Source organism: Anguilla anguilla, chromosome 18 (genome assembly GCF_013347855.1).
Source record: "Anguilla anguilla isolate fAngAng1 chromosome 18, fAngAng1.pri, whole genome shotgun sequence".
NCBI classification, from domain to species: domain Eukaryota; kingdom Metazoa; phylum Chordata; class Actinopteri; order Anguilliformes; family Anguillidae; genus Anguilla; species Anguilla anguilla.
The window spans coordinates 1949692-1976533 of record NC_049218.1 but is presented as its reverse complement, the minus strand read 5'-3'; the positions used below and the strand labels follow the sequence as shown (position 1 = coordinate 1976533).

Here is a 26842-nt window from a genome sequence, read left to right as displayed (position 1 = left end):
GCATGTTAAAGGTCGTAGTAAATCAGGCCAAGAATGCGTAAATACCTAACTGAACAAGATACTGCTACCAGTGCCTTTGATAGGAGCATAGATTCTCCAGACCAACTAGATATTCAGCCCTGTATTTTCAAAAGTCCTGTCTCTCTAACATTGGAGCAAAAACATTACAATTTTATGCACCTCCTGAAAATTCAGCAAAATTCTGAAATAACTATTTAACCTGGAAGAAGTTATCCTTCCAGTAATTAAATTACCAATGCATCTAGTTTATTAGTGTGCCTCACTAACTTTATTTATTAAGATGTACATCAAAAAATTTGACAAAATTTTACATTACAAAAAACACCCCTGGACATATGGAGTAAAACATATTTATTGTTTTTCAAGTCATGTGTTATAGCAAAGGCTACATTTTATGACAGTTGCAGGAACATCCTGATTGGAAATTCCTGTTTACCTATTGGTTAGGGTCAGTTGTGAGTATAATCATATGAACCTCAGCCAATAACCAGAAAGCAGGCTTTCTCAGGCTTCACTTTGGACCAATCAGAACACCCAAGAATGCTGAGGCATCCAATGACATTCAAACTCACAGCCACAGAAAAAGAGCAAAATTGTTTAGGACAGACTGAGTATCTCATGTCCTAGATCATCAGGATTTAAAAAGATCCTTTGGGAAGCATTCATTTAGCAATTTTCTCCAAAATGAATTGGGTGAAAACAATGTCTTTTGTCTGTATTTCATTATAATTACAATACTTACTAATGCAAAGCTATATTAATAAATAGATGTAAATAATGAAAAAACATCTAAATCCAATTTTAAATATACATATTTGCAACCTTTAAATATACACAGAAATATTTTGGTAGTAAATAATTAAAATAGATTTTTTCCAAAAATATTTACCCTACCCATTTGTAATTAAATATATCCACTAAGATTTATTATATTAAAAAAAGATCAGTAGTAGTCATTTTTGGGATTACTTCCGAACTGGACAGTGCACAATGGCGGTATGTACCACAGAGCTCGCTACCTCTCCAGTCGGGTGAACCACAAAGTCTTTTGACAAAAAATAAGTGTCGACTAAATTTTCTATAAAACACTTCCAGACGTACTTGCTTTTGCAAAAAACAAGATTAGAATATGGAACAATTTACACCTGAGTAAATATGGTTAGCAGCTCTAAAATGAGAAAATAAGCACATCATATACATACATAATGTGATACAACAAAGTTATCACATTACAAAAAGGTCACTGATAAGAGGTTACACTGTATGGTGGTTGCTACTTCTCCATTTCCATGTCATATTTGGCCCCGATCAACAAGAAGTGTGTTAAAAACGGAAACGGTGACAAAGGGAGGCCCTGTGAGTTCATTTATCCAGGATCTGCTGCAGCTGCGAAAGTAAATTCTTCAGCCCGTAGATGTAGCTGTCGTCCCGGGTTTCGCTTTGGAAAACGTGGGCGAAGTCGATCATCCTGACCTCCGCCTGACCTTGGCCTGCAGGCGGGCCGTGCCCTTTGGGGTTCCCCCCCTCCGCCCTTCCCGGGCTCCTCATTTCGTTGCCGTTGGGCCGCGTCTCCAGGGCGACCCGGGGACCCTGGCGCTGCACGGCAACGTCCTCCCTGCCGCTGGGGTTGCCGTGGGAGACCACGGGCCCGCCGCCCCCGCCGCAGTCCCTCACGGCGGGCGCCCGCGTCCCGGAGAGCGCGCGGACGTGGCTGTCGCTCCCCGACGCTCCTCCGCTCCCTCCTCCAGCTCCGGGAGCGTCCCGCGTCCTTCCCGCCACGTCCCCCTCGTACACGAACAGCAGGGAACTGGCGTAGAAGTGGAAGCGGCTCTGGCCTTCGAACCAGCGAAGGACGTCCCGCACTTTCCCGACGCTGGCGGCCACGGCGTCCTTCCTCAGCCCCTCCCCGTTGTGAAAGAATCTGGCCAAACCTTCAAAGGCCGAGGGAGCATCATTAAGACTCCACCAACTGTGCAGCGAATCTTCTGGCACAAAATGGCCGCCATTCATTACCCAGGCATGTGCAGCACATTCGGGTGGGGTGGGGGGGGGGGGGGGGGTGGTTGCGTTCAACTGTATTGCGCTTTGAGATAATACAAATGAAATCTGTATTATCTCAAAGTGATCGCTCTCTCGTTTAAGAAGTGAAAACATCACTATTCCAGATAAATGTTTTATGTAGTCACTCTTCACTATGGAACTTTCTCGACAAAAACTCATTCTTATCTGTTATGAGTCAACACAACCACAAGGTAATAAAACATGAAGCTTCCCCTGTCAAAGTACAGCTATATAAAATACAGCTTTCAAAATCAGCAATATTTGTAAAAAAAAAAAATAAAGTATAGCTTTCAAAAACAGCAAGATTCCCTTTGATTTTTAACGAGCCTGCCAGCCAACCATTTTTAGTTTAATAAGGTAGCAAGAGCAGGCCAGTCAATGCAAGACCGTGAAGTCTACGCTGAAGTCATGCTTCTTTCTGTAATTCCTCAAATGTTTCTGAGCAATTTATTATGCAGCAAATGCTACTCAGAATAAATCAAAAAAACTTTCCGTGGCTTATCTTCAAATGCGCAAAAGCTGAATTTTGCACAGCTCTTTAATTTGTTTGTAAAGACCATTCCATTTAATTTGAATGACAAGCCAGCACTACAGCTTTTCAGAGAAACAGAAAACAAAGCTAAACAAGATTAATTTCAGAAATGTTTTTTGTTCAGTATCGACCCTACTTGTGACAGCCAACTCATCAGTAATTTTGGTAGTCATTTTCTCTGAAATTGATACGTACAGGGGATCATTCTGTTTGTAGTCCATTAGAAGTAACTTACCATCTGTAAGTGACTCTTTCACAAGGCTTCTTCCATAATGTTGATCGTAGGTTTCATATGTATCTGAGCTCGTTTGGTAGACCTGGATTATGGAAATCAAGAGAGGGACGGAAAGGGGATGATGGGTATTTGAGTTTGTTTTTTTGAAGCTGAAAAAAAAAAGTCTGCTGCCCTCCTAAATGTGACCACAGACTCTCTGGTTGACTGGGGAAGCTTGCCTGTGAGATTTGTTGGCTTGCTGTTGGACTATGAGAACTTGTGAGATTTCTCGGCCAGCACAGAATAAAGGACATCTGTCCAATGTCACCACGCACAACCAATCATCGGCCAGTTACCGAAGCCCACGGGAATGGTCAAGGCCCCTGAATATTGTCACACGTCTCAGCAGCACAGCCGTTTACCGTTATCCGTGAGAAAACACAAACAGTACCGTCCAGAGTACTCCGCGGGAGAAAACGGTCATTCAGTCGGGAATTACCAGCAACTAATTTATGAAAAAACCTGCTGGCTTATAGTATACATTTTAGCATCAAAATAACATTGATTCATATGATTTTTACACGACATGTGCCATCAATATGATTCTAAATAATAAAGAAAAACACAAAGGAGTTCAGCAATCTCAAAAAAAGAGAAAAGAAAGTCTCTCTGAAATACGCCTGTTTTCTTTTTGACCCAGGAGGACAGCAACTTTCGAGACAGAAACCGGCGGGTAGCAGGCTCCCCCTAGTGGACAAATGAATAAAGTCGCAAGTAAACGCCACAGGCCAAGCTGATTACAACTGCGACAACAAAAGGCATGGGAGCACGGCGCGACAATCGCGGCCATCAAATCAGCCAAGGACAAACTCCGCAAATCTGCAGAAAAAGATAAGCACTCCCTCGCCCTGACAGATAACACAATGCGTACTTCAACCAAGACACTGGGGACCCACAGTCTAGGCTCCCCACCAATTCCAAAAGCCTGCCTCCATCAAACAGGAAAATACATTTCCTCCGATACCAAATTTGGCCTCATATTAATATCTCTTTGAACAGTTAACAGTTTTATCTGAGGACGTGAATCCTTGTGCATTAAATATCAATGTCACAGCCAAGCAAAAATCTCACCCACATAGCAGGAACACCACCAATATCTGCGTTATCCAAGCAGAGTTGATGAATAAGCTTCACGTCAACGCTGGGTAACACACAAAAACAGGCCTTGAGTTTAAAGTGGAAAGCTTGTGCAAGAATAAGTTCATTTAAACTGCCTTTATTCAATATATCTGCCTTTGTCTTTATTCTAATTACATATCGTTTTCTACGGTATATATTAATTATATGGAGAATGTGTGTGTGAGTGTGTTTGCGAGAGAGAGAGAGAGAGAGAGAGGGGAGGGAGTGTGTATGTGTGTGTGTGTGTGTGTGTGTGTGAGAGAGGGGGGGGTGTGTGTGTGTGTGTATGCATATGTGTATGTGTGTGTGTGTGTGTGTGTGTGTGAGAGAGGGGGTGTGTGTGTGTGTGTATGCGTATGTGTGTGTGTGTCTGTGTTTGTGTGTGTGTTCCAGTACCATCACCCATTCCTGTCTCCCTTCAGGCTCACAAAAGATTGAAAAGCCCAGAACCCAGACATACAGCATTCACCGATACCTTTAACCGCGCAACAATAGCAGCCCGGGCTTTTCTGACGTTTGAAAGGCCTCTCTCCTTGTGTATGAAAATACGCACAATGCCAACCAGAGCCAACGTCTCTCTCAGTGAGAAAGTTATTGTAGGCTGCTAAAAAAAAAAAAACGTGTGGCGGCAGTATGTTTCTGCGCATCTCCTCAATGGCACCGAGATAAGGGCACCGTTGTATTATACCGATAACTGGTGTCCTCACAAAGCCAGAGAAACCAGGCAGCCGAAGTCCACCAACGAGGATCAGCAAGACAAACAACCCGGCACAGAGAATATCAATAACCCAGTTACCAGAGAGGAGGCCAGCCACTCAGCTGAGGGTTTTACCCCAAAGTACCGAGCGCTTTACTCCAAAGTACCGAGCCCTTTACCCCAAAGTACCGAGCCCTTTACCCCCAAAGTACCGAGCGCTTTACCCCAAAGTACCGAGCCCTTTACCCCCAAAGTACCGAGCGCTTTACCCCAAAGTACCGAGCCCTTTACCCCCAAAGCACCGAGCCCTTTACCCCAAAGTACCGAGCCCTTTACCCCCAAAGTACCGAGCGCTTTACCCCAAAGTACCGAGCCCTTTACCCCAAAGTACCGAGCCCTTTACCCCAAAGCACCGAGCCCTTTACCCCAAAGCACCGAGCCCTTTACCCCAAAGTACCGAGCCCTTTACCCCAAAGCACCGAGCGCTTTACCCCAAAGCACCGAGCCCTTTACCCCAAAGTACCGAGCCCTTTACCCCAAAGTACCGAGCCCTTTACCCCAAAGTACCGAGCGTTTTACCCCAAAGTACCGAGCCCTTTACCCCCAAAGTACCGAGCCCTTTACCCCAAAGCACCGAGCCCTTTACCCCAAAGTACCGAGCCCTTTACCCCAAAGTACCGAGCGCTTTACCCCCAAAGTACCGAGCATTTTACCCCAAAGTACCGAGCCCTTTACCCCAAAGTACCTTTACCCCAAAGTACCGAGCCCTTTACCCCAAAGTACCGAGCGCATTCGAATCCGAGGTGCGGCAGACAGGACCTTATCTGGCACGTGCGCACACGGAAGGATCGCATTTCAGACGCCTCAGCACTTTGCTTTCTGCACCTCTGTGGAACGTTCGGAATTGTTGGGGGGGGAGGGGGGAGGGGGGGGGGCGGAAGAAAAGAAAAATGGCTGAATTGGCAGCTGTTTCTCAGTGGGAGAACGGAGCTGCTCTTTGCGATTTTTCTCTCACGTCTTGATTGATCACCTTCCCGCCAGAACAGCGTTATTGTAAACGTGGCTCGGGCGATAACTCAGAACGAGGCTCAGGGGGCGATAACTCAAAAACGAGGGTCAGGGGGGCCCACGCCTCGTTTCCCCGTGTCTGACGGGGAGTCCTGGGATCGAGCTCCGTCTGCATGTTCATCAGCATTCAGAGCAGAGGCTCTCCTGAGGATGCTCTCATTAGCACCGGCTAAGCTAGCCCTCACAGTCCGCATGGCACAAACCATCACAAGCCATCTTCTGCAAGAGACTAAAGACCCACCTTTTCAAGCAATATTTATACGTTTTTTTTTTTTTTTAAACCTTTTCTCTAGCTCTAGTGGTTTTCTAGCCACATCAAATGTACTTACTGTCAGTCGCTTTGGTTTAAAGGTGTCTGCTAAATATCTGCACTGTAGATTGTAAGCTGCCAAAAAATGATGAGTGTATGAGGTAAGGTGGGTACTGCGGAGGAGATGCCTGCAGTTCGTCATGAACGCAGAGAACTAGCATCAGGCTGTCGAGAGCTTCTCCAACCAGGCTAAAGGGGCTTGGTGTTAATAAACCCAATACACTGGATGCAAACAATCCTTCGGTGGCTGAGCCTCGTCTCTCTGACCGTTGATACCCAGTGATTTAAAAATCGAACGTGTTCTTCCAGCGCAAGCACTTTGGATAACTTTGCAATCACATCAAGAATAATCAATAGATAATGAATGCAGAAGAATTCGGTCAACAAACCCCATCATCAGTGTTATCCCTGTTGGCCCTAAACTGGGATGAGGTTAACTGAACAATTAAATTAGACCCCCCGATAAGACCACCTCGCAATTAAGTGGAAAATACTTGTGATGATAAACAGACTCATCTACACTTCCTACATTCTCATCCAACTCCTTTGCAACATGCCGTTCTGTCTCCAATGATTTTGAGCAGAATGCTGAATAATATGATCATATGGCGGCATATGGTTATTCCATATGCAGAGCCGGCCCTGGGGTTCTCGTGGCCCAAAACAAGAACGTTGTTGTGGCCCCCCAAAAAAAAAGACCTGGACTTGTGTGGCCCGGGGACGGTTGTGGCCCCTTGGCGGCTGCACGGCGTGTTTACGCCAGCGGTGGTGAGCGGCCGCCGCTCGACACACGGGCCGCCGTAGCCTTCGGAACAGAACGCATCCCGAATCTCTCCGTCCGTTTCCCAGCTGGGCAAACAGACGAAGCTCGATACGCAGGGCTCTGCAGCGCACGGTGGTCAAAACCGTCCGTCCGTCCGTCCGTCCATCGAAGAGAAAATACGAAGGTCTGACTCCGCCGTTACTGAGAAGACTGGGGCCATCGACTCGGCGGCGGCGGCGGCGGCGTTCGCTGAGGACGGGACGGTATGGTGGCTGTTATTGGAACTCAGGGGGAAACTGCTCTCGCAGCTTGCACCAAACACCAAGTTTCATGTTAGACAGATAGCCTGGAACCTGGCCTCTCTCCCACAAACTGCAGCTCATTCACTGAAACGCAAGCACTGTAGACCTTTGAAAACAGGTTTCAGGAACCCAGAGGGTCTGTGACACCCCCTCTATATCTAGAGATGATCTATGTCAGGGCTGCCCAACCCTCTTCCTGGAGATCTACCGTCCTGTAGGCTAGAGATATGCTGCTAATTAGTAGAATCAGGTGTGCCAAATTAGCATTGAAATGAAAACCTACAGGACGGTAGGAACAGGTTTGAGAAGCCCTGCTGCAGCTGTTGAATGAGGTGTGGCTTTGTTATGTTTGAAGTGAACACCAAGCCCTGACAGGAAGTTCTTTATTTTGCTCATAGAGTGGCAGTTCAATTTTAACCTGGGATGTTTGTTTTGTTTTGTTTGTTTGTTTTTTGTTTTTGATTTACCCCTCTTTTCTTATTTAGTCTTTTTTCAAATAATTAAAAACCCAATTAGTTATGTCCATGCTCATTGCTGCAGCCTCCTGTGTCAGTTTTGGAGGGAAGAAACACTCACAGTTTCTTCCAGAGTGAAGCAGAGGCCAAAATCATGTGTTTTGCAGTCCACTGTTTCCAAAATCTTTTTTTTTTCTTTTCTTTATTTAAAGTTCCTGTGAACCATATGCACGCAGCCTGTGGGCGACCGATCGACCAGAGTGCCACTGGTGAGAGAGACGACCGTCCTGCAGACTGAAATCTCTCCGCTGCAGCCAAGAACGTTTGGCTTCAAGTCAAAAAGTTTGGTTCTTCAGAAGAGCTAAGGCGACAGCTCAAATTTGAGCACATCATGTTTTGGCTGGAAACGCATGAGCATGCAAGAACATAAGCAGGATACAAATGAGGACTGGAGGAGGCCATTCAGCCTAACAAGGCTCATCATTCTACAGACGTCTAGTGCAAGAGACAGAAGTTGCTAGAAGAAGGTTAGAAGAAACAAAAAATAAGTATTTCCTTCTGTAACGCCCTTCTCATTGCTGGGTAGGTAAATTTGGACACTTTGTACAAATTCATGCCAGTTAAACACACACCCTGGAGTCATACACACCCTCATGCCCAGGAGTCATACCCACCCTCATGCCCAGGAGTCACACCCACCCTCATGCCCAGGAGTCATACCCACCCTCATACCCAAGAGTCATACCCACCCTCATGCCCAGGAGTCGTACCCACCCTCATACCCAGGAGTCATACCCACCCTCATGCCGAGGAGTCGTACCCACCCTCATACCCAGGAGTCATACCCACCCTCATGCCCAGGACCAGGAAGCCGATTTCCTCCATCAGGGGGTACTTGTTAATCTGCTGCGCACGCTTCTCCGGGGAGGCGAAGGGGTCGTAGCTCCGCTGGCCGATCTTCACGTCCATGATGCAGGGCCTGCAGAACCGCCGAGTCACGTCCTCCAGCTTCAGGTACAGGTCTGAGGTCACAGGAGGGGGAGGGGGGGCGGGGAGGGAGAGAGAGGGGGGAGGGGGGGGAGGGGGGGAGGGGGAGAGAGAGACAGAGAGAGATGGGGAGACAGACAGATAGAGAGAAGGAGAGGGAACAAAAGAGGGAGAGGGAGTGGGAGAGAGAGGGAGAGAGGGAGTGGGAGAGGGAGAGAGAAGGACAGAGAGGGAAGAAGAGACAGAAAGACATCAGTGTTGGATGGACGGACAATTGAAAACACTCCTGCAGATCATTCAGAATTTTCAAGGAACAAGTTGCTTGTCAAAAATATTCCGTCCTATGAAAGAAAGAAGACTTTGGTTGGGAGTAGTGGTGAAAACAGGGAACTGCAGTCACTGCTGTGTGAAATGAAGAAGTTGCAGCACTTGAGGGGAAAGCAAAGGCGTAGTGCTCCAGCGCACCACGGTGCTTCAGTCAAACCCAGCTGCATCATGATACGCAAAACACTTATGAGCTATTACTGCACCAGTCAGGGCCGCAGGAACGGGGGGGGTGGGGGGGCAAATGGGAAACTTTGTCCCGGGCCCAAGGGGGGCCCAGGATATGGGGCGTAACTATTTTCATTTTATTACTAAATATATTAAGGGGGGGGGGGGGGGGCGGGGCGGCGGGGCTCCCATTATAATTCTTCCCAGCCCCGAGAAGTTATAGCTGCAGCCCTCATAATAGTTATTACACTATTTCTTAGACCTCAGGCAGGACAAAGGGCAACATGCCATGTTCTCTCAGTATATTCCTGAAAAGTGCTCAGTGTTCTCTCAGTATATTCCTGAAAAGTGCTCAGTGTTCTCTCAGTATATTCCTGAAAAGTGCTCAGTGTTCTCTCAGTATATTCCTGAAAAGTGCTCAGTGTTCTCTCAGTATATTCCTGAAAAGTGCTCAGTGTTCTTTTAGTATATTCCTGAAAAGTGCTCAGTGTTTTTGCAGTATATTCCTGAAAAGTGCTCAGTAATGAATTCTGGGAATTATTACATGAATTACTTAGGTGGAGGCCATAGGTGGAGCATAGTCCCTGTGATTATTCGTTTTTATAACAGTTACTGATTAGGCATTTAATTCTCCTTCCAAATAAGATAATATCAAAATGAATGTTAAACAGAAGATATATCCTTGAATTTTTTTGGCTGTCTGGAAAATCTAAAATTACTATAAATATTTCCTGAAACATCAAGGACATATGTTAATATTTAATCTTCGCGCTGCAACCTGACAAACTCAAACAGCACAGACATTGTCTGTATGACTCATTATTTCACAGATGCACTTCAAACAAAAGGCTTTTTGTGGAGCAGATGAGACCAAAGGTAGGCCTGGTCCAACATTAGCAACAGCTGGAGTTTGCGCAATTCACAGCTCTTTGCTTAGGGTGATTCACTCAGTTATTCTTTAACAGGCGGAGCAAAAGAACCGAGTTCACTCCAGCACTTGAGAAGACCAAAGACGTAAAGATAGACACCATGAAAGCTCGGCCCTCGGGGCACACAGGATGATAAGGGGAGAAAATGAAAAGACACACAGTGCTAAAGTCTAGCGAGACAACGCACACGTCAAATACCCTTGTCAGACAGCGGAGCGGAGAGGACGGAGGAGCACAGCAATGGTACGAATGTGAAACATTTGCAAGTCTTCAAAAACGGATTGCGCAAGATCGTAAAATGTATTTTGCAGCGTGTTCACACTATAGCACATCATAGCCAGCATTTTAATAGGCTTCCGTAGAGCAGCGTTTGACACACGGAGGGATGCGCTGCTAACCAAATGTTTTTTTTGGGGGTTTTTTTTTAAGCGCGGTGGCCTTGCTCAGCAGTGCTCTCCTGCGACTCGCTCCTAATGAATTTTTTAAGCTCCACTGGTTCGGCGATAGCAGCATCGCACCAGGGATTCCCAGAATGTCACTGTCCTCGCGCAATCCGGAAAGTTCCGCGTCTGAACCGACAGCGAATGTTAATTCCACAAGAAAATAACTTTCGTTGTGACACAAGCTGGGTTCAGAGCGCCTCGTCAAACGGACCGTGAAGCGTGACCGCGCTCGATTATGTCCACGAAAGCAGCTGGGGGGCACGGGTTTATACCGTTGGGTCTGTCGGGGGGCCGCCAGGTGCCGTAGTACGTGGGCAGGTATCGTTTCAGCTCCTGAAGGCAGCGCTCCACGGACTGCTCGCCGTATACCTGGGGAAGACAGAGAGCCGCACTGAGTGCACTGTTTTCTGTACCAATAAACTCTGGCCACCAACAATGGACAACAATGCCAGAGGCAAGAACCGTGCCGCTGTGCATTTCTACTTTGCAAAAAAATAAAAAATACTACAAATAAAACAGCTGTCCAACCTCTTCCCCAAATTAAGCACCCCAGCTCTAAAAATGTAGAGAATACCCTGAGATGTTATGATAAACCACATCTCAGGTACACATATATATACTCTGGAGAAGACTGCTGCCATTGGCCAATTTGCAGTGCTCGCTGATATGTCAAATGCCTAAAAGGTAGAAGCCTAACTGCATTGTATGACTAATCAAGCCGCTGCAGTCCTTGATCATATTAATCACTCATAATGACTGCACCTCTAATTAAATCTAACTAAACTGCATATGGTGTTACAAAATGGTGCTCACTCAAAGCTATTGACAAATGTTACTCACTATTTGTACTTAATTAATCACAGACAATTACCTTGATATGTGGTTTGCTAGGGTGACAATAGAGATTATATAGTGGTATCAACTGAAGCATATAGGAACAAACTCAGTCATAAAAACACAGAGCACTCCACAGTATTTATGCATTTAAAAAATTTGCTTTTAATTCCTGTCCCTGTTCTATTTAACTGTGTCCTCACCAGTTTGCTGGGGGTTTCAGGGGTAAAATGTTGACAAAAAGCCAGCAGGTACTGCCTTGGGCCATGGTGTTACCGGACCTCCAATGAATTTTCTGGCTCTATGCCAAAGAAACGGTTTCATACTCAAAACATTTTCTGTGCCGACGCGTTCATTGGCTATTCAGAATTTGTCAGTTGTCTTTATTGACGTATCCGTCAAGCACCAAACACAGGAGTGCGAAGAAACAAATAAGACAGCACCAAGGAGAAGAGATCGCGACTGGCTTCTCTCACACGAGCGCTAAAATCCCATTTAAAACATTTCAATTCCTTTTCCTCTCCCGGCAGATAGACGGTCTGGCCGCAGGACCCATGGCCATAGCAGATCCAGCGATAAGCACTACGCTGAGACACCATATTCATCACACGGGCTAGCAGCGTGAGTGCTGCTACCGATGAACTTCTGCAGTCTCCCGGGATTCAGGATTCAAACCCCACACCACATCTGCAGTCTCTTAAAGCCTCACCCAGAGCCCACACTGCTGCTTCCTTTCAGGACCAAGACCACCAAGCACAGCGGATAAATCCCAACAGGCACTATCTCCTCAGCTGGTAATGGCCGGCCTCCGGTCAGGGTTATGATACTCTCTGTCAAGCTGTCTACCAAGCTGCCGATGGCACTTTTTTTTTGTTTTGTTTTTTTCTTTTTTGCTTATCAAGGGTCCGAGCCAGACACGCATGAGACACTCGTTGACGTCAGTCAGAGACCTCCTTCCCATAAAACCTGTGCTAGCGCTCCTGTAGTACCGCATGGCCTATATGTTACAGTCAATACACGTAAAATAGCGCCTGGTTCGCAACAGCGCATTGCCTTGGAGCTCTGTTCTGCACTTCACTACAAGTGTGGGTCCGTAGGCAGTCTTATCGCTCATAACTCCACAAAAGTAACGTTACCGCTGATTTTCAGGGTTCTAATTAGTGTGGTGAGTTTGTACATACTAGCAGCCAGGTCTCGTCTTTAATTGTTCAAGAAAACTGGCACTCACTCTGTTCATTAAATTTATTCATCCAGTGTTGTGTTTTAGGCCACATTTCTGTTCAGTGTTCTGAGGCTATGCACAGACAAGAGCAGAGCTTTCATGAGACTCACATCGCTTTCTCCTCGAACTCCAGAATTTAGCTGTGGACATCCGCATAAACGCTGTTTCTAAACGGCAATGGTACATTTTGCTGGAATCGGTTTGAGCCTGCGTCACGTGGCTACTCAGTAAAGCATCTTTGGGACATTTCTCCGTAAAAAGCAAATATACAAAGAAAATTGAAGTATCTGAACTGTAAAGAGATGCTTGTGAAGCTGGAGAGCAGGGCCCTCACTGTGTACAGTACCTTACTATAAAACTGCATTTCCCTACAGCCTCGAGGGGGAGGCTGGAGCTGTTTCAGGACAGTTCCATCTGGATGCTGCAGAATACCTGTTGAAGGCAAACAGAACACAAATGCACCGTATTCATCAGATTTTTAGGAATAATTTAGAGCCCTCTTACTCAGGTAACACCTTTGGATGGTTTAAGGGACCAAGTTCCTTGATTAAGAAACCAAACACACATCCAGGGTGTCAGTTCTAATGTCGACATGCAAATAATTTAGTTTGAATTGCATTAGTAGTGGTGTGCTTACACATATGGCATACAGTTGACAAACTGGATCACACTCAGCATAGGCAAAGTTTGATGTTTAAGCATGGGGGGGTTGTAGATTGCTGTCACAAACCAGGGGAGGGGGAGGGGGAGGGGGATTTCAGATCCAAAACTGGGTGGGGAAGGGGGGGGGGGGTTAAATCGCAGGCTGGGTGTGGGTACCATGGACACCCCCCCCCCCCCCACTCTCCGCCCATGATACTGAGGTCCTGTTTCCCCAGGTTTTTGCATTCAGTGTTCCACCTGACCTGACAATCAGGTTGCAACTGGCATGTCTCACAGCTACCAGGCGTTTATTATGGGATGCCGATTGCCAGAAGAATGCTGGTGCCAGGAGTAGACTCATCTCATGTTGGAGCATTTACTACATTCAGATCCAATACTACCTAAACTCAACCCAGACTTCCTCCATATGCAATTTAAATCATATTTGGCCAAATCAGATCCGTATCCTGTTTACTGAGTCTAGACTACAAGAATGATTTGACAAGTAAGCAGACATATGTATATATATGGGACCTAAGTATCTATGCAGTAGAACTGGATGAAATGGTAAACATACAAACCAGGGGTGAGGAGCACTATGCACAACTTAGAACACCTATAAGCCAACCGAAAAGTTTTTATAAAAGAGAAACTGTGTTAAGAAAAAGGATAAAACACCCAAAAGCTCCCTTCGCTACTCCTGCAGACAACAAAATGAAGTGGATCAGTGCTGCTCAGTGGATTTCGGCTCAAAGCTGACTCCATAAGCCCACATCCAACTTAGAAGGCCTTTGGAGACCCGAGAAGAGGGGAAAAAAAAACCATTCACAAATGCTACTCCCTCCCCAGCCCTGGGTGGGAAAAAAACCTGACTTACTCATCCACACAAACCTGTTTGGGAGGCCTTTCCGCATTCAAACGTTTTCCTGTGACAGAAAGGGCATTCATCTCTTCACGAGGAGCAGTGGTTATGCTCGTAAGAATCCTAAAATTCCAACTGTTTTACCTTCACACTAAATGAATGAACAGTTTTTTTTGGGGGGGTTCTTTTTTTTTTTGACAGCTTTGCCCCAGCTCACATTAGGCATTTGATATGTTCCCACTGACCCACAAACACCACAGTTAGATTATTCATGCAATGCTCTTTACCTGTAAGAATGAATTTGAGAACAGTAACTGCTTGCTCAAGATATACCAAAACTGAACATGTGTTGAATCTGCCACAACATGTTTACCTTAGGAAAGCACAGCATTTGTATAGCATTCCAACAAGGGTTATAAATAAACTGAAAATTATGTATTTGGTGCACATGAGTACACATGATCTTTAGTTGAAAAATAACACATTCAGCAGCAGAATGTATTAAGCTTTAAACACTTAACATGCGAGACAAGTGTGGCTGTGCGTCTGCATGGCCTTTGAAGTCACACTTATGTTTTGGTCTACAATAAGCACATCTGTAGGCCAGCTGAAAACTTCAGCCATGGAGACGTTTACCAGCAACATTACTGGTGGAGTGCCTAGTAAAAGAGGCGCCTGTGTTTTTTGTTTTTTTTTGTTTTTGTTTTTTTAACCGGTAGCCTATGTTTCAAAACCTGAACACTGGACACTGGACCTGTTGCTTGAACGTCTACATTAAACTTTTAATAACGGACACTGGGTGCGCTAAGTTTCCTTAAGTTATTGTGTTACTCGGAGAAAAGCAGCTTAAGAGTCGTTTAAATTCATTACAAATGGCCAGGTTATCTTGCAACCCCGGACTTTGACCTAACAATAAATTCCAAGTCAGCAGCCAGCAACGGGACCAGGAACAGGGTGGTACAGAAGCCAAGATCAATGAAAAGCTTGAGAAATTACCGGGTGAGGCTACAACTCAAAACCAAGCAGTCCAAAGAAGTAGTACGCGCTTTCCTCGAAGAAAATAAAACTTACGTGATTATCCTTCTGCACAACAACACTCAAACTTGGACTCTGAATCGATGAATTGTGGAAATTATTTTAGTTTCCTTAATATTTTATTCTTCGTGTAGCCTACACAATGTCCTTTTCACAAGATCAGTTCTAGTAGGCTACGATCTTACGATAAAATGCGTTTGGTGAGATACAATGAAATTAAATCTCGCATTAGCAATTTCGAATACTAATGTTTATTCTGACTGATACTGACCTACTTTACCAACTCCGCATTTGTGTCCAGCTACTTGATGCGGGAGCGGTAAGCATCCATTCAAACGAGATTGGGGTTCATCCTGGACGTTCTTCTCATTTACATCGCTGTAGTCGCTGTCCGATCTTAGTACTGGACTTTTAATATCCAGTCTTCCCAATGCAAGAGATGAGTCCATGATCTGGTGTCCAGTCGACATTTTACAGTTTGGCAGTTTGTATGTCTAGCTAATATACTACATGTAGCCAATGTTTAAAAGATTGAACCGCGCAATATCGCGCATATAAACGTACTATTCGATTTTAATTGGACCAAACGGCTCTCCATTTAATCTAAATCAAAGGTTAGCTAACGGTAGCTAGCTTGTTAACAATCATTCCACGATCAGTCATCACTGGATACAAATCTAGCGGAGTTTAGAGGTGCATTGTAGCTAGTTATCACGAGGTACAGAAACACGCAAGCCAAGACAGCACTTTGAACGTCCTCGCCGCTACTGACTGAATTTGCACATCTCAAACAGCAGCACAACATCAGCTCGTGGCCACATCCCACTTCCTCGCGGGGAGAGCCGGCGCTCCTCCCCAGATGTCCCGGCTCTAATTGGGTTTGTCATTCTGGATGAGTGGAAGTCAGAAAATGCACCGGTCGAACCGCTGGTGGCGAAACCATCACCAAGCAGACGCCACTTTACTTGCCGTCTTACGCAACTATTCATATCTATCTCATGACGCATGAGAAATGACAACTTGTGAATATCAGAATGGCATTAAAGACATCACCGAATAGTGCAATGTAGACGTGCTTTTTAAATGACTTGGATAAAGAATGAAAGCTGTTTCCAGCACTGCCATGGCGTGTCCACTATGTACAATCTGTTAATCTGTTTTAATTTCGGATTGGTTTACTCGGTACATCTTTGTAACCGAACTTTATGAGTACAGATTGGCAAAAAAAGAATAGATGTTATCTCATACTTGGAGTTCCATATTCCCGTGCTAATTACTCTAATTATAGATGTTCATGTATACATCCTTTTCAAAAAGCCTTAATTATGCTGTTTATATATCAGTTTTTCTCAAATAAAGGAAACTCGTGCCGTTATTTGAAAATAATCACGAAAGAATTGGAGAGTAAATACAGTATATTAAATACTTAGACGTGTCCAATTATCAAGTAAAAATAGTTACAATACTATTCTGCTACAGCCTCTATTGCTTTCCATGGTAATATTCACAATACACGATACCAAATTGCTACCGTAGGCTAAAGAAGAGATATGCAAAGTGATCCCTGGCATCCCTCCAAACTGTGGTTCTTGGTGACATCACCCTGCTGACATGTTTGAATTCTACACTGCCTTCCCCGTGCATTGCTAGCTTATGTGACACATTACACTGGCATTTAGGCCAGGACTGCCCAACCCTGTTCATGGAGATCTATCATCCTGTAGGTTTCCACACCCGATTTTACCAATTAGCAGCTCTAAAAAATATCTAGCTGTTGAATTAGGTGCACTTTGTTAGGATTGGAGAGAAAACCTACAGGGCAGTAGATCTCCAAGAAAAGGGTTGGGAAGAATGTTTTTTGCAGCGATCAATTTATCACTCTTATTCACACCACTGTAGTCTATTGGTGAATGAGTCTTTTTTTTTTTCTTTCATTGACATACAGTTCCTATACAAATTCTCAGCATGTTCAATCTCTTTGGCAGTGGAGGTTGAGGAACCATTCCATAAAAGTATGAATCCAATGCATTTATTCAGAAGCATTCTATTATAAAAGGTGATTCAAACTGTATAGAACCACTGTTTTCAGTCAACCAGTCTCTAGTCTAAACACACCAAATTTTACTATCACACTTTTCTCAAGAGGTGCTCCATGTCAAAATACCAAATTTCATCGTCTTAGAAAAGGCCTGAAGATCACTCAGTCTCAATCCCTGATTTTAGGATTATCTCTGACCACACACACTGTACTATACACAAACAGCACTGTTATTTGAATTATTTTCTGTAGCAAAAACAAAACAAATATACATATATATATATATAGTTGACAGGAAATAAATACAATTTAAATACCCAAATAAATATGGTGAAATTACATAGCAATTACATTCCGTAAACTGTATTGTGAAAATTCAAAACACCAATATATAACCACTTTATTTTCCATACACAATGTAACAGCAGTCACAGAAAACAAAACACAGACAGGAATATGATTTAGTTCAGCTTGCTTTCTATCGGTATCACATCTGTATTTAACAAAGGGAAACAATGACCAAAATCTGCAACAAATATTTTTGTGCCCAAAATATTTTGTAATTATACAAAATGAAACCCCTGCCTATGAGCATTAGACACACTGATACAACACCGCTGGCAAAGCAGTCCATTCCCTGACCTAACAAGTAATAATCCGATGACACACTGTAAAACACAGTGTGCAGTCCTGATATTAACGTAGCATAGCCATAGCCTAGCCATAGCCTACACCAATCATTGTGCGTAAAAACACTGTTAATAGATCATTGGCATGACATTTTAATAAAATAAATACTTCTATGAAAAAAAAAAAATAGTGCGTGTAAAGCAGCATTTTGGGGAACAGCAGAGACGGCTTCAAGCTTCCTTCCTCTTTATAATGAGGGGGCCGACGTTATCGCCCGTCTCCTGATTGTGCTTCGTGTGGGCACCGTCACACAGAGGAAACTTGGGAGGGAAGAGAAAATACAGAAAAAAAACCACATTGAAAAGGTTACCAGGGCCACAATGCAAACGAATCATTCTCCCAAACAGATTAAATGGCTGACAAGCAGAACATTAACAAATTCTGCATGATAATGCATGGCATTACATATGACGAGTAAGCACAGTGTGAACTACAAGCACATAATATCTGTAAATGCAAAGGCCAAGTAATCTGGAGATGCTTCCATCAATCTTAAAATGGAAGCCAAGCACAATAAAGCTGCAGAACTGATGTTAATATTTTATTGTTAAATAAATTCATGACCCAACTGAAAATTGATCCACATACTGGACACAAATAGTGTAATGTAGTGCCTACGATAACCGGATGTTTCATTATTTATTATTTACCTTCTTGGACCGCCAGCATCTGCAGTACACTGCTTTGTCTCCCAGGTCCTCGATGTCAAAAGCGTGCACCACTTTTGGGTTGTCTTTCTGCAGGTCCAAGTTTACCCAGGACTTACAGTTCTTGTCTTTGGAAAAAAACGTTTTATAGACTAGTGCACCCACGGCTGCAGTCCCCACAGCCAAAGAGATGGCTGCTATCAATTCAGCTTTGAACAAAGACAAAAGAAAATACAATCAATTAAAGGACTCGAGTAATAACTATTATTTTATCCTCTGAGTGTAATTATTATTCAGAATAACGCAAACAAATATACAAACACAGCACTGTGCAAAATTGAGACTAGTCGTAAACTTTCACTCTGACGCATGTGCAGTGGCGTCGCATGGTGAGACCCCTGTGCATGCATGACTAAATCATAGGTTAGTTGTGTAATGTAAAAACTTCATGAATTTGAGCATAAATTAAATGAATGCACAAACACCGCTCATTGCGAGCATCCTTTGTCCCTTCAAACACTGGGATATTCTCCCATAAACATGACAAACTCTTGTGGGAAGATGGTCCACGCTTTCTCCTCCCAGAACTTTCCAGAGATCGTATAAATTGCAGTACTAAATAAGTTACTATAATTATTTGCGTCAGATTTTCCCTGATCCAAAAAGGGATGGCTTCAAACCTGTTTTGCATTTATTCCGGCCTTCGTTAAACTTTTAAAATAATGTAAACCCATAATGCGTGACCGGCGATTTAACCATGTTTATAAGTTCCCTGCTACATTCAGATACTCTAGCTATATATGTATAGCGACGGGACTGCTCAAGAATTGTCGTCATCAAATTACTGTACCGCATATTAGATATAAAATATGTCCTAGACACTATGCATTTTATCATGGCCTTCTAGAACGATCTGAGCTACAAATGATATATGAGAGTCGGTTCTTAGCAGGCGCTGTGCGGATCAACTTTTTTCCCCCACACCATCTGGCACCTCTGATAGGTATGCCTGTAAACATAAACGTACGGTATGGCTGACTGGTCACAAGTTAGCTTGTAACGATAAGGCTATTAACTAGTCATATTTAGCCAAGTGGCTCTGAGACCAAAAACAGCGAAACCTAGCTACCTACCACATTCAAGAGCCAGAAAAATTTCGCAATGTTTGACTGCTAGCTTGCTACTGCCAACAAGAAGCGCCGAGAAGTATTATTCTTCTATTAATATCATAAACTCTCCCTTAGCTCGCCATGTAATTAGTTAGCCAGCCGGGTAAATCAAGTAATCGCGAGAGTTTATACCTTTAGATACAGTATTTGAGCTCATGACTTCAAATTTCACCAACTCGGTTGACTTCAGCTTTAAATATATGTTTGGGCTTCCTCCTCTTCTTTGATCTGGCTCGTGATTAAATGACAACCGAGGTTTTGTGAGGTGTGTTGGCTAAAATCAGTTAGCTTTATTAGGCTTCTGCGCAGACCTGCCGAAACCGGAAGAATCCTGCTCCCAGTGGCTGGACCTAGTATGACTTCTACGCATCGCTCCCCAATTTGATTACATTTTTTTAATGGCTAAAATAAATATAAATAAATAAAAATAAAACGTTCCTAAACCACTCTCTGGTGACCTTACGTCATCTCACAGCATCATGGTTCCCCTCCACAGAACTGTATTGGGATGGCAGCCATGCCATCCCGCCAAGTTATGGCTTGGTGGGGTGGCATGCCACATACCTATATAGCACCAAGAGTTTTCCTACTTTTCAGGATTTCCTACAGACATAACCACAATGACCTCAGACTCTCAGCCCTTAAGATCATTAACTTTTGTACCTTCTGACCTCATGTAAACAGATAAGAACAGTTCCGTGCCAGGCGGTACTGACTGGTGTTTGTTGAATGCACAAGGAAGTCTCAGAATGTGAGAGGCAGTGTTGATAAACAAAATACCTGTGTCAGTAAACACTATGTGTGGCCTATGGATATATAAGTGTTACATCATGCAAACCATTCAAGCAAGGCATGCATACTCATCATTCATTATCACATTTTTAAAAGTAACTAATTAGACAGGTTTATTCTGTTGCATACACAGTATTGATGTTATGAGTAATATTACAGAATGTATCTATCTATATATCTGGTACACTGAGGCCATGAGGACTCCACGTAGCCACAAAATGTACTAATATGAGTAAAACAGATGCCTGACTTGCTACTATGACTTGCAGCAGATTTGTATGCCATGATTGCAATAGTCAAACGAAACCTGTCAAAATAGGTGAATTTTAATTTCAGCAGATCTTGCCTGCCCAAAACCAGAGTAATGACATTGTTACAGGTCGTCTTAACCTAAAATCTAGTTAGGCTACTTGTGCTCAGCCATTGGTCAATAAATGCTTATTGACTAACTTAAAAAGTTGTTTGTTTTTTATTTTTATTATTTTTATTTTATTCATTTATTTGTTTCTGTTAAACATTCACCTCATACTGTTAAACATGGCATTTTTTCAGGCCTGTACGTTGCCTATCCTGATCTAATTTCGTTAGAAGATGAACGTGTACATATCTTGTTCCTGCTAAAGCTGTCGCTTTAAGAGGAGGGGCTAACGGGAAAACTCGGTATCCCAGAATGCAATTGTTCTAACTTTCCTGAACAAAAGGCGGAAACAAAAGAAATCGCAAAAATCCTAAAACACACCCTTGTGAGCAGTTCGGGGAAATAGACATAAATAGGTTGTTTTGACGAGAAGAGTACAGGAGTGACAAAAGGTAGCGGCAGTTGTGAACGGCAGGGATTTGGTCGTCATGGCTTTGAAAAGAATACAGAAGGTGAGTCGAAATATGTATTGGCTATCTTAGCTACTATTCATAAACAATACTCCCCTCATAAAAAACAAGCTAGCGCTAGCTGGTTGTCTATTTAGGTATCGATAGCTTTACATATGTTACAGCAACATTCCAACAACGACGCAGTCGATCACGGAAACGGCTAGACCTTAAAGCTTTTTACTTTAACAAGCCAACGTTCATAGCTATCTAAATGAACGTTGTGTAAATTGGAATAACTAACCTAGCTATCGTTAGCTTACTAACTTTGTATCATAAGCACCGTTCAGTGCACTGCCTGCTAGCGTTTGCTGGAGTGTTAGATGGCCAGCTACTAGCTAAATGAGCTGCCCACAAAGCTGACTTTGGTCGCTTTTACATTTTCGTAACTTAAAGTTGTAAGCTAATGTTAGCTGGGTTGATATAGTTAGCTGGCCACATACTAGCTACCGCAACTCTTTACAACAATTCATGATAAATTAGATAAGAACGTTACATTTGGAAATGACAGATATTTCTATCTAGACTATGGCATTACTTGTCTAAGTTAGCGTATAGTCTAATGTTTATGTTTGTTTGCTGACGTAACTGATCCGTATTAAGAAACCTGGTCAATACGCGTTTCACTAGAAACAATAGCTAGCTAACGTAATCGTAGCTAGTCAGCTAACGTTTAAGCTAGACCTGTCTTTTTTTGAGCTCGCTAATGTCGCATTTCCTCAGTTGTGTGAATGTTTTTGGTCGTGGTTATTTAACACTGGTAACGGAGTTAGATGATTATTGTTTTATTTATTTATTTTGCATTCGTAATTGTATCGTGACTGCTATTTTCTTGCTGTAACGTTAGCTAGGTTGGCTTGGTGTGGCACCTGCTGTTTCAGAACGGCCGCGTCTAGTTCGAAAACTAACGTAATGAAACTCGTTATCGGGTTGCCATCTGTCTGGTTTGCTAGATGAGTTGACTGAGGTTAATTCCATATCCAAACGCTGGATATTTGACGTTGGCCAATATAGCTGACTTGCTAGCCGTCTGTCATTTGAGGCCTGACATTTGGCTCAGCTAGGCCCCAAAAGCCTACAGGAGCTACCCCAAAAGTCCATATGTGTAACAAAACTGAACGATTTCTTCATGATTGCTGTACAAACTGTTGTGTATAGGGATCATGCTATTAAATTTTGTATAGCTTGCTAGGTGGGGTAATGTTATTTATTGGTGTCTTTAGAAACGCCGAGCGAAGTTGGATAATCAGCCTCTGATGTAACCCGTTGCTTGCTAGCTAGCTCGTTAGCGAGCAAACAAAGTGTTGAAAATACCCCCAACGTTGCAGTAGGTGTTATGCAACTAAATTTGTGACTTGAACAGCTGGTTAACCAGTTAGTTCAGGTGGTGTCACTGTATCCATTGAGTAAGAAACACTTGTGTTAACACTTCTGGGAAGTGAGAGTTGCATTGCGTTTTTAAAGTTTGTGTTTTTATTTAGATTTTCATACCATACCATCCCAGGACAACTGCTTCAAAGATAAAAGCCAGTTAGGGCTTAAGTCCAGGCTACAACCTATTGTATTAAGTTGGTGTACTTTTTTGTTACACTGAGACTTGTTTGTTAGGGTAGTGCGTACTTTGAGTCTGAAGTGAAACAAACCTAAATTAATGTGTGGAAGAATGTGCGTGTGTGTGTCCACATCCTGATTCATACTTTGGCCTGCCAGTCAGGCACTCCCCAAACGTGTTCTACTGTAATAAGTTGCGGTTCTGGGTAGACAGAATTGCTTGCATGTAAGGCACAGTATACTTAATTGTGTTCATTTTTCAGGAGCTACATGATCTCCAACGGGATCCTCCAGCACAGTGCTCAGCTGGACCAGTGGGGGAGGACTGTAAGCGCATCTAGCACCTCTTGCACTTCTTGCCATTTCATAACTGCCTGTTTCGTGGTTGATGTTGTGATGGTTCAGCACATCTGTTTCTTTCTTTTCAGTGTTCCACTGGCAAGCAACAATAATGGGACCTGTAAGTTAAGTCAGACTTCTTTTCATTTATCTGTCTCTGACCTGATGCTCAAAATGGAAGAATTTCCCCCAGAGTTTCCATTAGGAATAGTTTGTAGACTAATGTTGCATAAACCCTTGAGGTGCTTCCAGTCCAGGCTTCAGTCTGTGCTGGATACTCTGTTATTGTAGGCCAGGGTCCACCCTGCTGGAGATCCAGGTTTGCTGTTGCTGACTTACCAGAGATTCCTCTCACTGATGTTGCCAGTCTAATTCAGTGCCCAATTAGAAGGGAATGACTGGAAGCACAAAACCCAGCACCAGAGCCTTCATTTGGGCCGCATTTAAATAGCCTTGCTCTTGGTATGTGACAAGCCTGGGTAGGCTAAATGGCCTTGTCTTATCATGTTTTTATGGCTGTTATAATCATTAGGCCCATTTAGCTAGTGCTCTCCAAGGATCCTTACGAAGCAGAATTGCATTGTTTCTTTGCATTTATTTGGCAGGCAGACAGTCTGTAATATGACGAGTAGTGCAGGGCTTATATGGCATTGTATTATCATTTATTGTATTATAAAAGAACAGCGGTGAGTTTCGAACAGCAGTAAATACAGTGAATGGGCACCAAGCAGAAAAAACGGTGCTACAGTAAAAATAGTGCAGTAAAACCACAGTTCTGGATCATAATGGGCGTCTGGAGATGCATGTAATATCATAAAAATACATTTTAAATAAGTAGGGCACGGTGGCTATTTCGGTAAGCAGTACAGTAGCTAAACGGACGAGGCTAAGCAACTGCAGGATAAATCCACATATGACACTGTTTGCTAGTCTGATCAGTGATCAACACATTATGCCTGGGAGTCTGCAGTGTAGGAAGTCAGTTACTAGTTACATGTGAGGCACCTACCACTTATCATCAGTCATCAGTGAGAGGTGCAAGCAGTTGGTGCTTGCTCTACCTGTGGCTTGTTGAGTAAAATGCTCACTGGCTTGTGTGCGTGAATATCAGAGGAGTCTACGTGCGTCAGCTGAAGCCCTTTGTGGGGCACAGGTGTTATAGCAGCAGTGCAAGAGCAAAGCTCCGTTTGGGAGATTCCAGAATGAGGCGGCAAGGATGACTGTGGCTGCTGGTATGCTGGTATGAGCAGTTTTATGAACTGAACTTTTTTTTTTTTTTTTGCATAGTGTGGTGCTGCGGTGTGTAATGTCTGTTCTGTGGTCTTGTGCTCCCCTCTTCCAGAGCGACAGTCCGTACCAAGGAGGAGTGTTCTTTCTCACAATCCACTTCCCCACAGACTATCCCTTCAAGCCTCCAAAGGTTGGAAATCTCATGTATTTTTTGTATTATAACTGACATTAACGTGGCGCATGTGTTGGGTGTTGAAATCTGATGTGTATACGTTGTCTCATAGGTAGCATTCACAACAAAAATATATCACCCAAACATAAACAGCAACGGCAGCATTTGCCTGGACATCCTGCGATCACAGTGGTCCCCGGCACTCACAGTATCTAAAGGTGAGTGTCTTTCATGGGTTTCTGTCAGTCACCTTTCATGCAGGTGTTTATGGTGTTTATGCAAATGAGCTCAGTGCTATTGAACATGATTCCATTAGCATTGTGTCACCCAGCCGTATGACACGGGTCATGAATTGTGACTCTGTAGACTTCATTTCCTTGAACCTTGAACTATCCCCCACTTCTGTCCTGCAACATTTGGGGAGTCGACTTTTCTTATGGCTTCAATTAAAGAAGCTCACAATGAAGCTGAGGAGAGAATCTTAATGACGTGTGACCTTTAGTGTTACCTTTTATGGGTTTGTGCACACGAGAAGGTGTGGTGGCAGTTTCAAACCTGGTGCATGTGTCTGGATTAGAATACAAATGCAAGAAAACATCCTTTCAATTCAATTTTATTTGTATAGTGTTTTTTAGACTAGCACTGTCACAAAGATGCTTTACAATTATTGTAACAAGTGTGCAGATACAATAGTTGTTGTCAGTCACTATAGCCGATTGGCACCTTGCCAGGAAAGCCGTCTGACTGCGTTTCAAACTTGTTTTCCAGTTCTCTTGTCCATATGTTCATTGCTTTGCGACCCAAATCCAGACGACCCTTTAGTTCCAGACATAGCACACATCTACAAGTCAGACAAAGAAAAGTGAGTATTGCTTTATGTTATTCAGTTGCGGGCCAATCGGTTTGGAATTTGAATCCTTAATTGTGTCACACAAATATTTTGCCTTGTTTCTTTCAGTCATGATTCCTATGCCCAGCGTGTACAGTCTTATCCAAAAATGGCCGGTGTGGGTCCAGGTTTTTGTTTTAGCCCAGTACCAAGACACCTGATTCTACTTATTTAAGGTCTTGATTGAAGACCATAAGTTGAATCAGCTGTCTTAGTGCTGGGCTAAATCAAAAGCGTGCACCGACGCAGGTTGTCTTTGGATAAGACTGGGCACCCCTGCTTTAGCAAAATGACCTCTTTGACTTAGCATGAGTATCTGTAGATCCAACATATTTAATTGGATAAATTCAGGTAATGCTTATTTCATGACAGGATCAAGGACATTTATTCAGTGTTTTATGTTAGTCACTCTTTAAATCTGGACATGTTGGATGATTAAAATGAGATATTATAAATCTGACTGGACACTGGGACAAAATGCATTCAGTACATTTCATATGGTGTGCCACATGGACAAATAAATACTTGTATATGAGTACTTTGTGTGAACCATGTCGAATATTATTGTTTTTCTTGCTTTCCGTTTTCCAGGTACAACAGACTAGCAAGAGACTGGACCCAAAAGTATGCGATGTGAAGTGCTGTACATTATAGAGAATTTTAAAAAGTAACTTAGGTAATATTATTAAACATAACATACTGTTAACATTTATCATCAAATCGGTCACCATTAATGAACGAACTTAGTATTTTATAGGAAAATATTCCTCAGTCCAACATTACACGAAAAGGCTTAACATTTTGCATTGCAGTTTTATTTTCTTTTTTTTTGTTACTGGGAACTTTTTTGTTAAATAAATTTCCATTTGATAAATTATTATACAGTTGCATTGCTCTGGTCACCCAAAGTCAAGAAGACCAACTATACACCCCACACCCGCCCTGTCCTTTAGGTACTTTTTTTTTCCTATTAGAGATTTTTATTGTATAGTAAAAGCTATACTGGATCTATTTTTATTATTTTGCATTAAAATATAAAAAAGTCCTGCAACATTGTGTGTTTTGTTTTACTTTCAGTGCAGTAATCACTGACTATATTCATAAAAAGGTATTGGAGATATAAAGAATGTGCTGATATGTTTTGTACTAGAATGTGTGTTCTCTATTGGAACTCCAGGCACACTCACTGTTTAAAACCATTTAAAATGGTACATTTACGCATGCAGATCTTTGCACACATTAGTTGCACCAAAAACATGAACACACTCCATGAATCCAGTTGTTACTCCCATAGCTGACTAAATTAGTGTCTTGAAGTTAGCAAGGCTTCTACTGCTGTGTTGTGATGTGAATTGCAGTGAATCCTTCAAAAAGGAAAATTTTCCTTGGGAAGTTGTGGAGGGAAGTCGT

General features: G+C 43.1%; 3 protein-coding genes across 3 annotated transcripts; 1 reads left to right on the top strand and 2 right to left on the bottom strand.

The window, feature by feature from the left end:
- Positions 1–369: 369 nt before the first annotated feature.
- On the bottom strand, positions 370–15818 carry LOC118217809 (inositol polyphosphate multikinase-like). The gene is made up of 6 exons (XM_035399858.1): positions 15320–15818; positions 12856–12941; positions 10726–10822; positions 8452–8624; positions 2850–2931; positions 370–1952 (listed from the first exon to the last, which is right to left on the bottom strand). Exons 1-6 carry the CDS (start codon positions 15516–15518, stop codon positions 1384–1386), a joined length of 1206 nt encoding a protein of 401 aa, XP_035255749.1. The 5' UTR covers positions 15519–15818; the 3' UTR covers positions 370–1383.
- A 1243-nt stretch (positions 15819–17061) lies between these two features.
- On the bottom strand, positions 17062–19920 carry LOC118217676 (CDGSH iron-sulfur domain-containing protein 1-like). The gene is made up of 3 exons (XM_035399627.1): positions 19725–19920; positions 18427–18632; positions 17062–18036 (listed from the first exon to the last, which is right to left on the bottom strand). The coding sequence occupies exons 1-3, from the start codon at positions 19747–19749 to the stop codon at positions 17947–17949; spliced, it is 321 nt and encodes a 106-aa protein (XP_035255518.1). The 5' UTR covers positions 19750–19920; the 3' UTR covers positions 17062–17946.
- A 1143-nt stretch (positions 19921–21063) lies between these two features.
- Positions 21064–26483, top strand: LOC118218222 (ubiquitin-conjugating enzyme E2 D4-like). The gene is made up of 7 exons (XM_035400747.1): positions 21064–21254; positions 23066–23129; positions 23231–23262; positions 24484–24561; positions 24656–24761; positions 25312–25405; positions 26024–26483. Exons 1-7 carry the CDS (start codon positions 21231–21233, stop codon positions 26067–26069), a joined length of 444 nt encoding a protein of 147 aa, XP_035256638.1. The 5' UTR covers positions 21064–21230; the 3' UTR covers positions 26070–26483.
- The last annotated feature ends 359 nt before the right edge of the window (positions 26484–26842 follow it).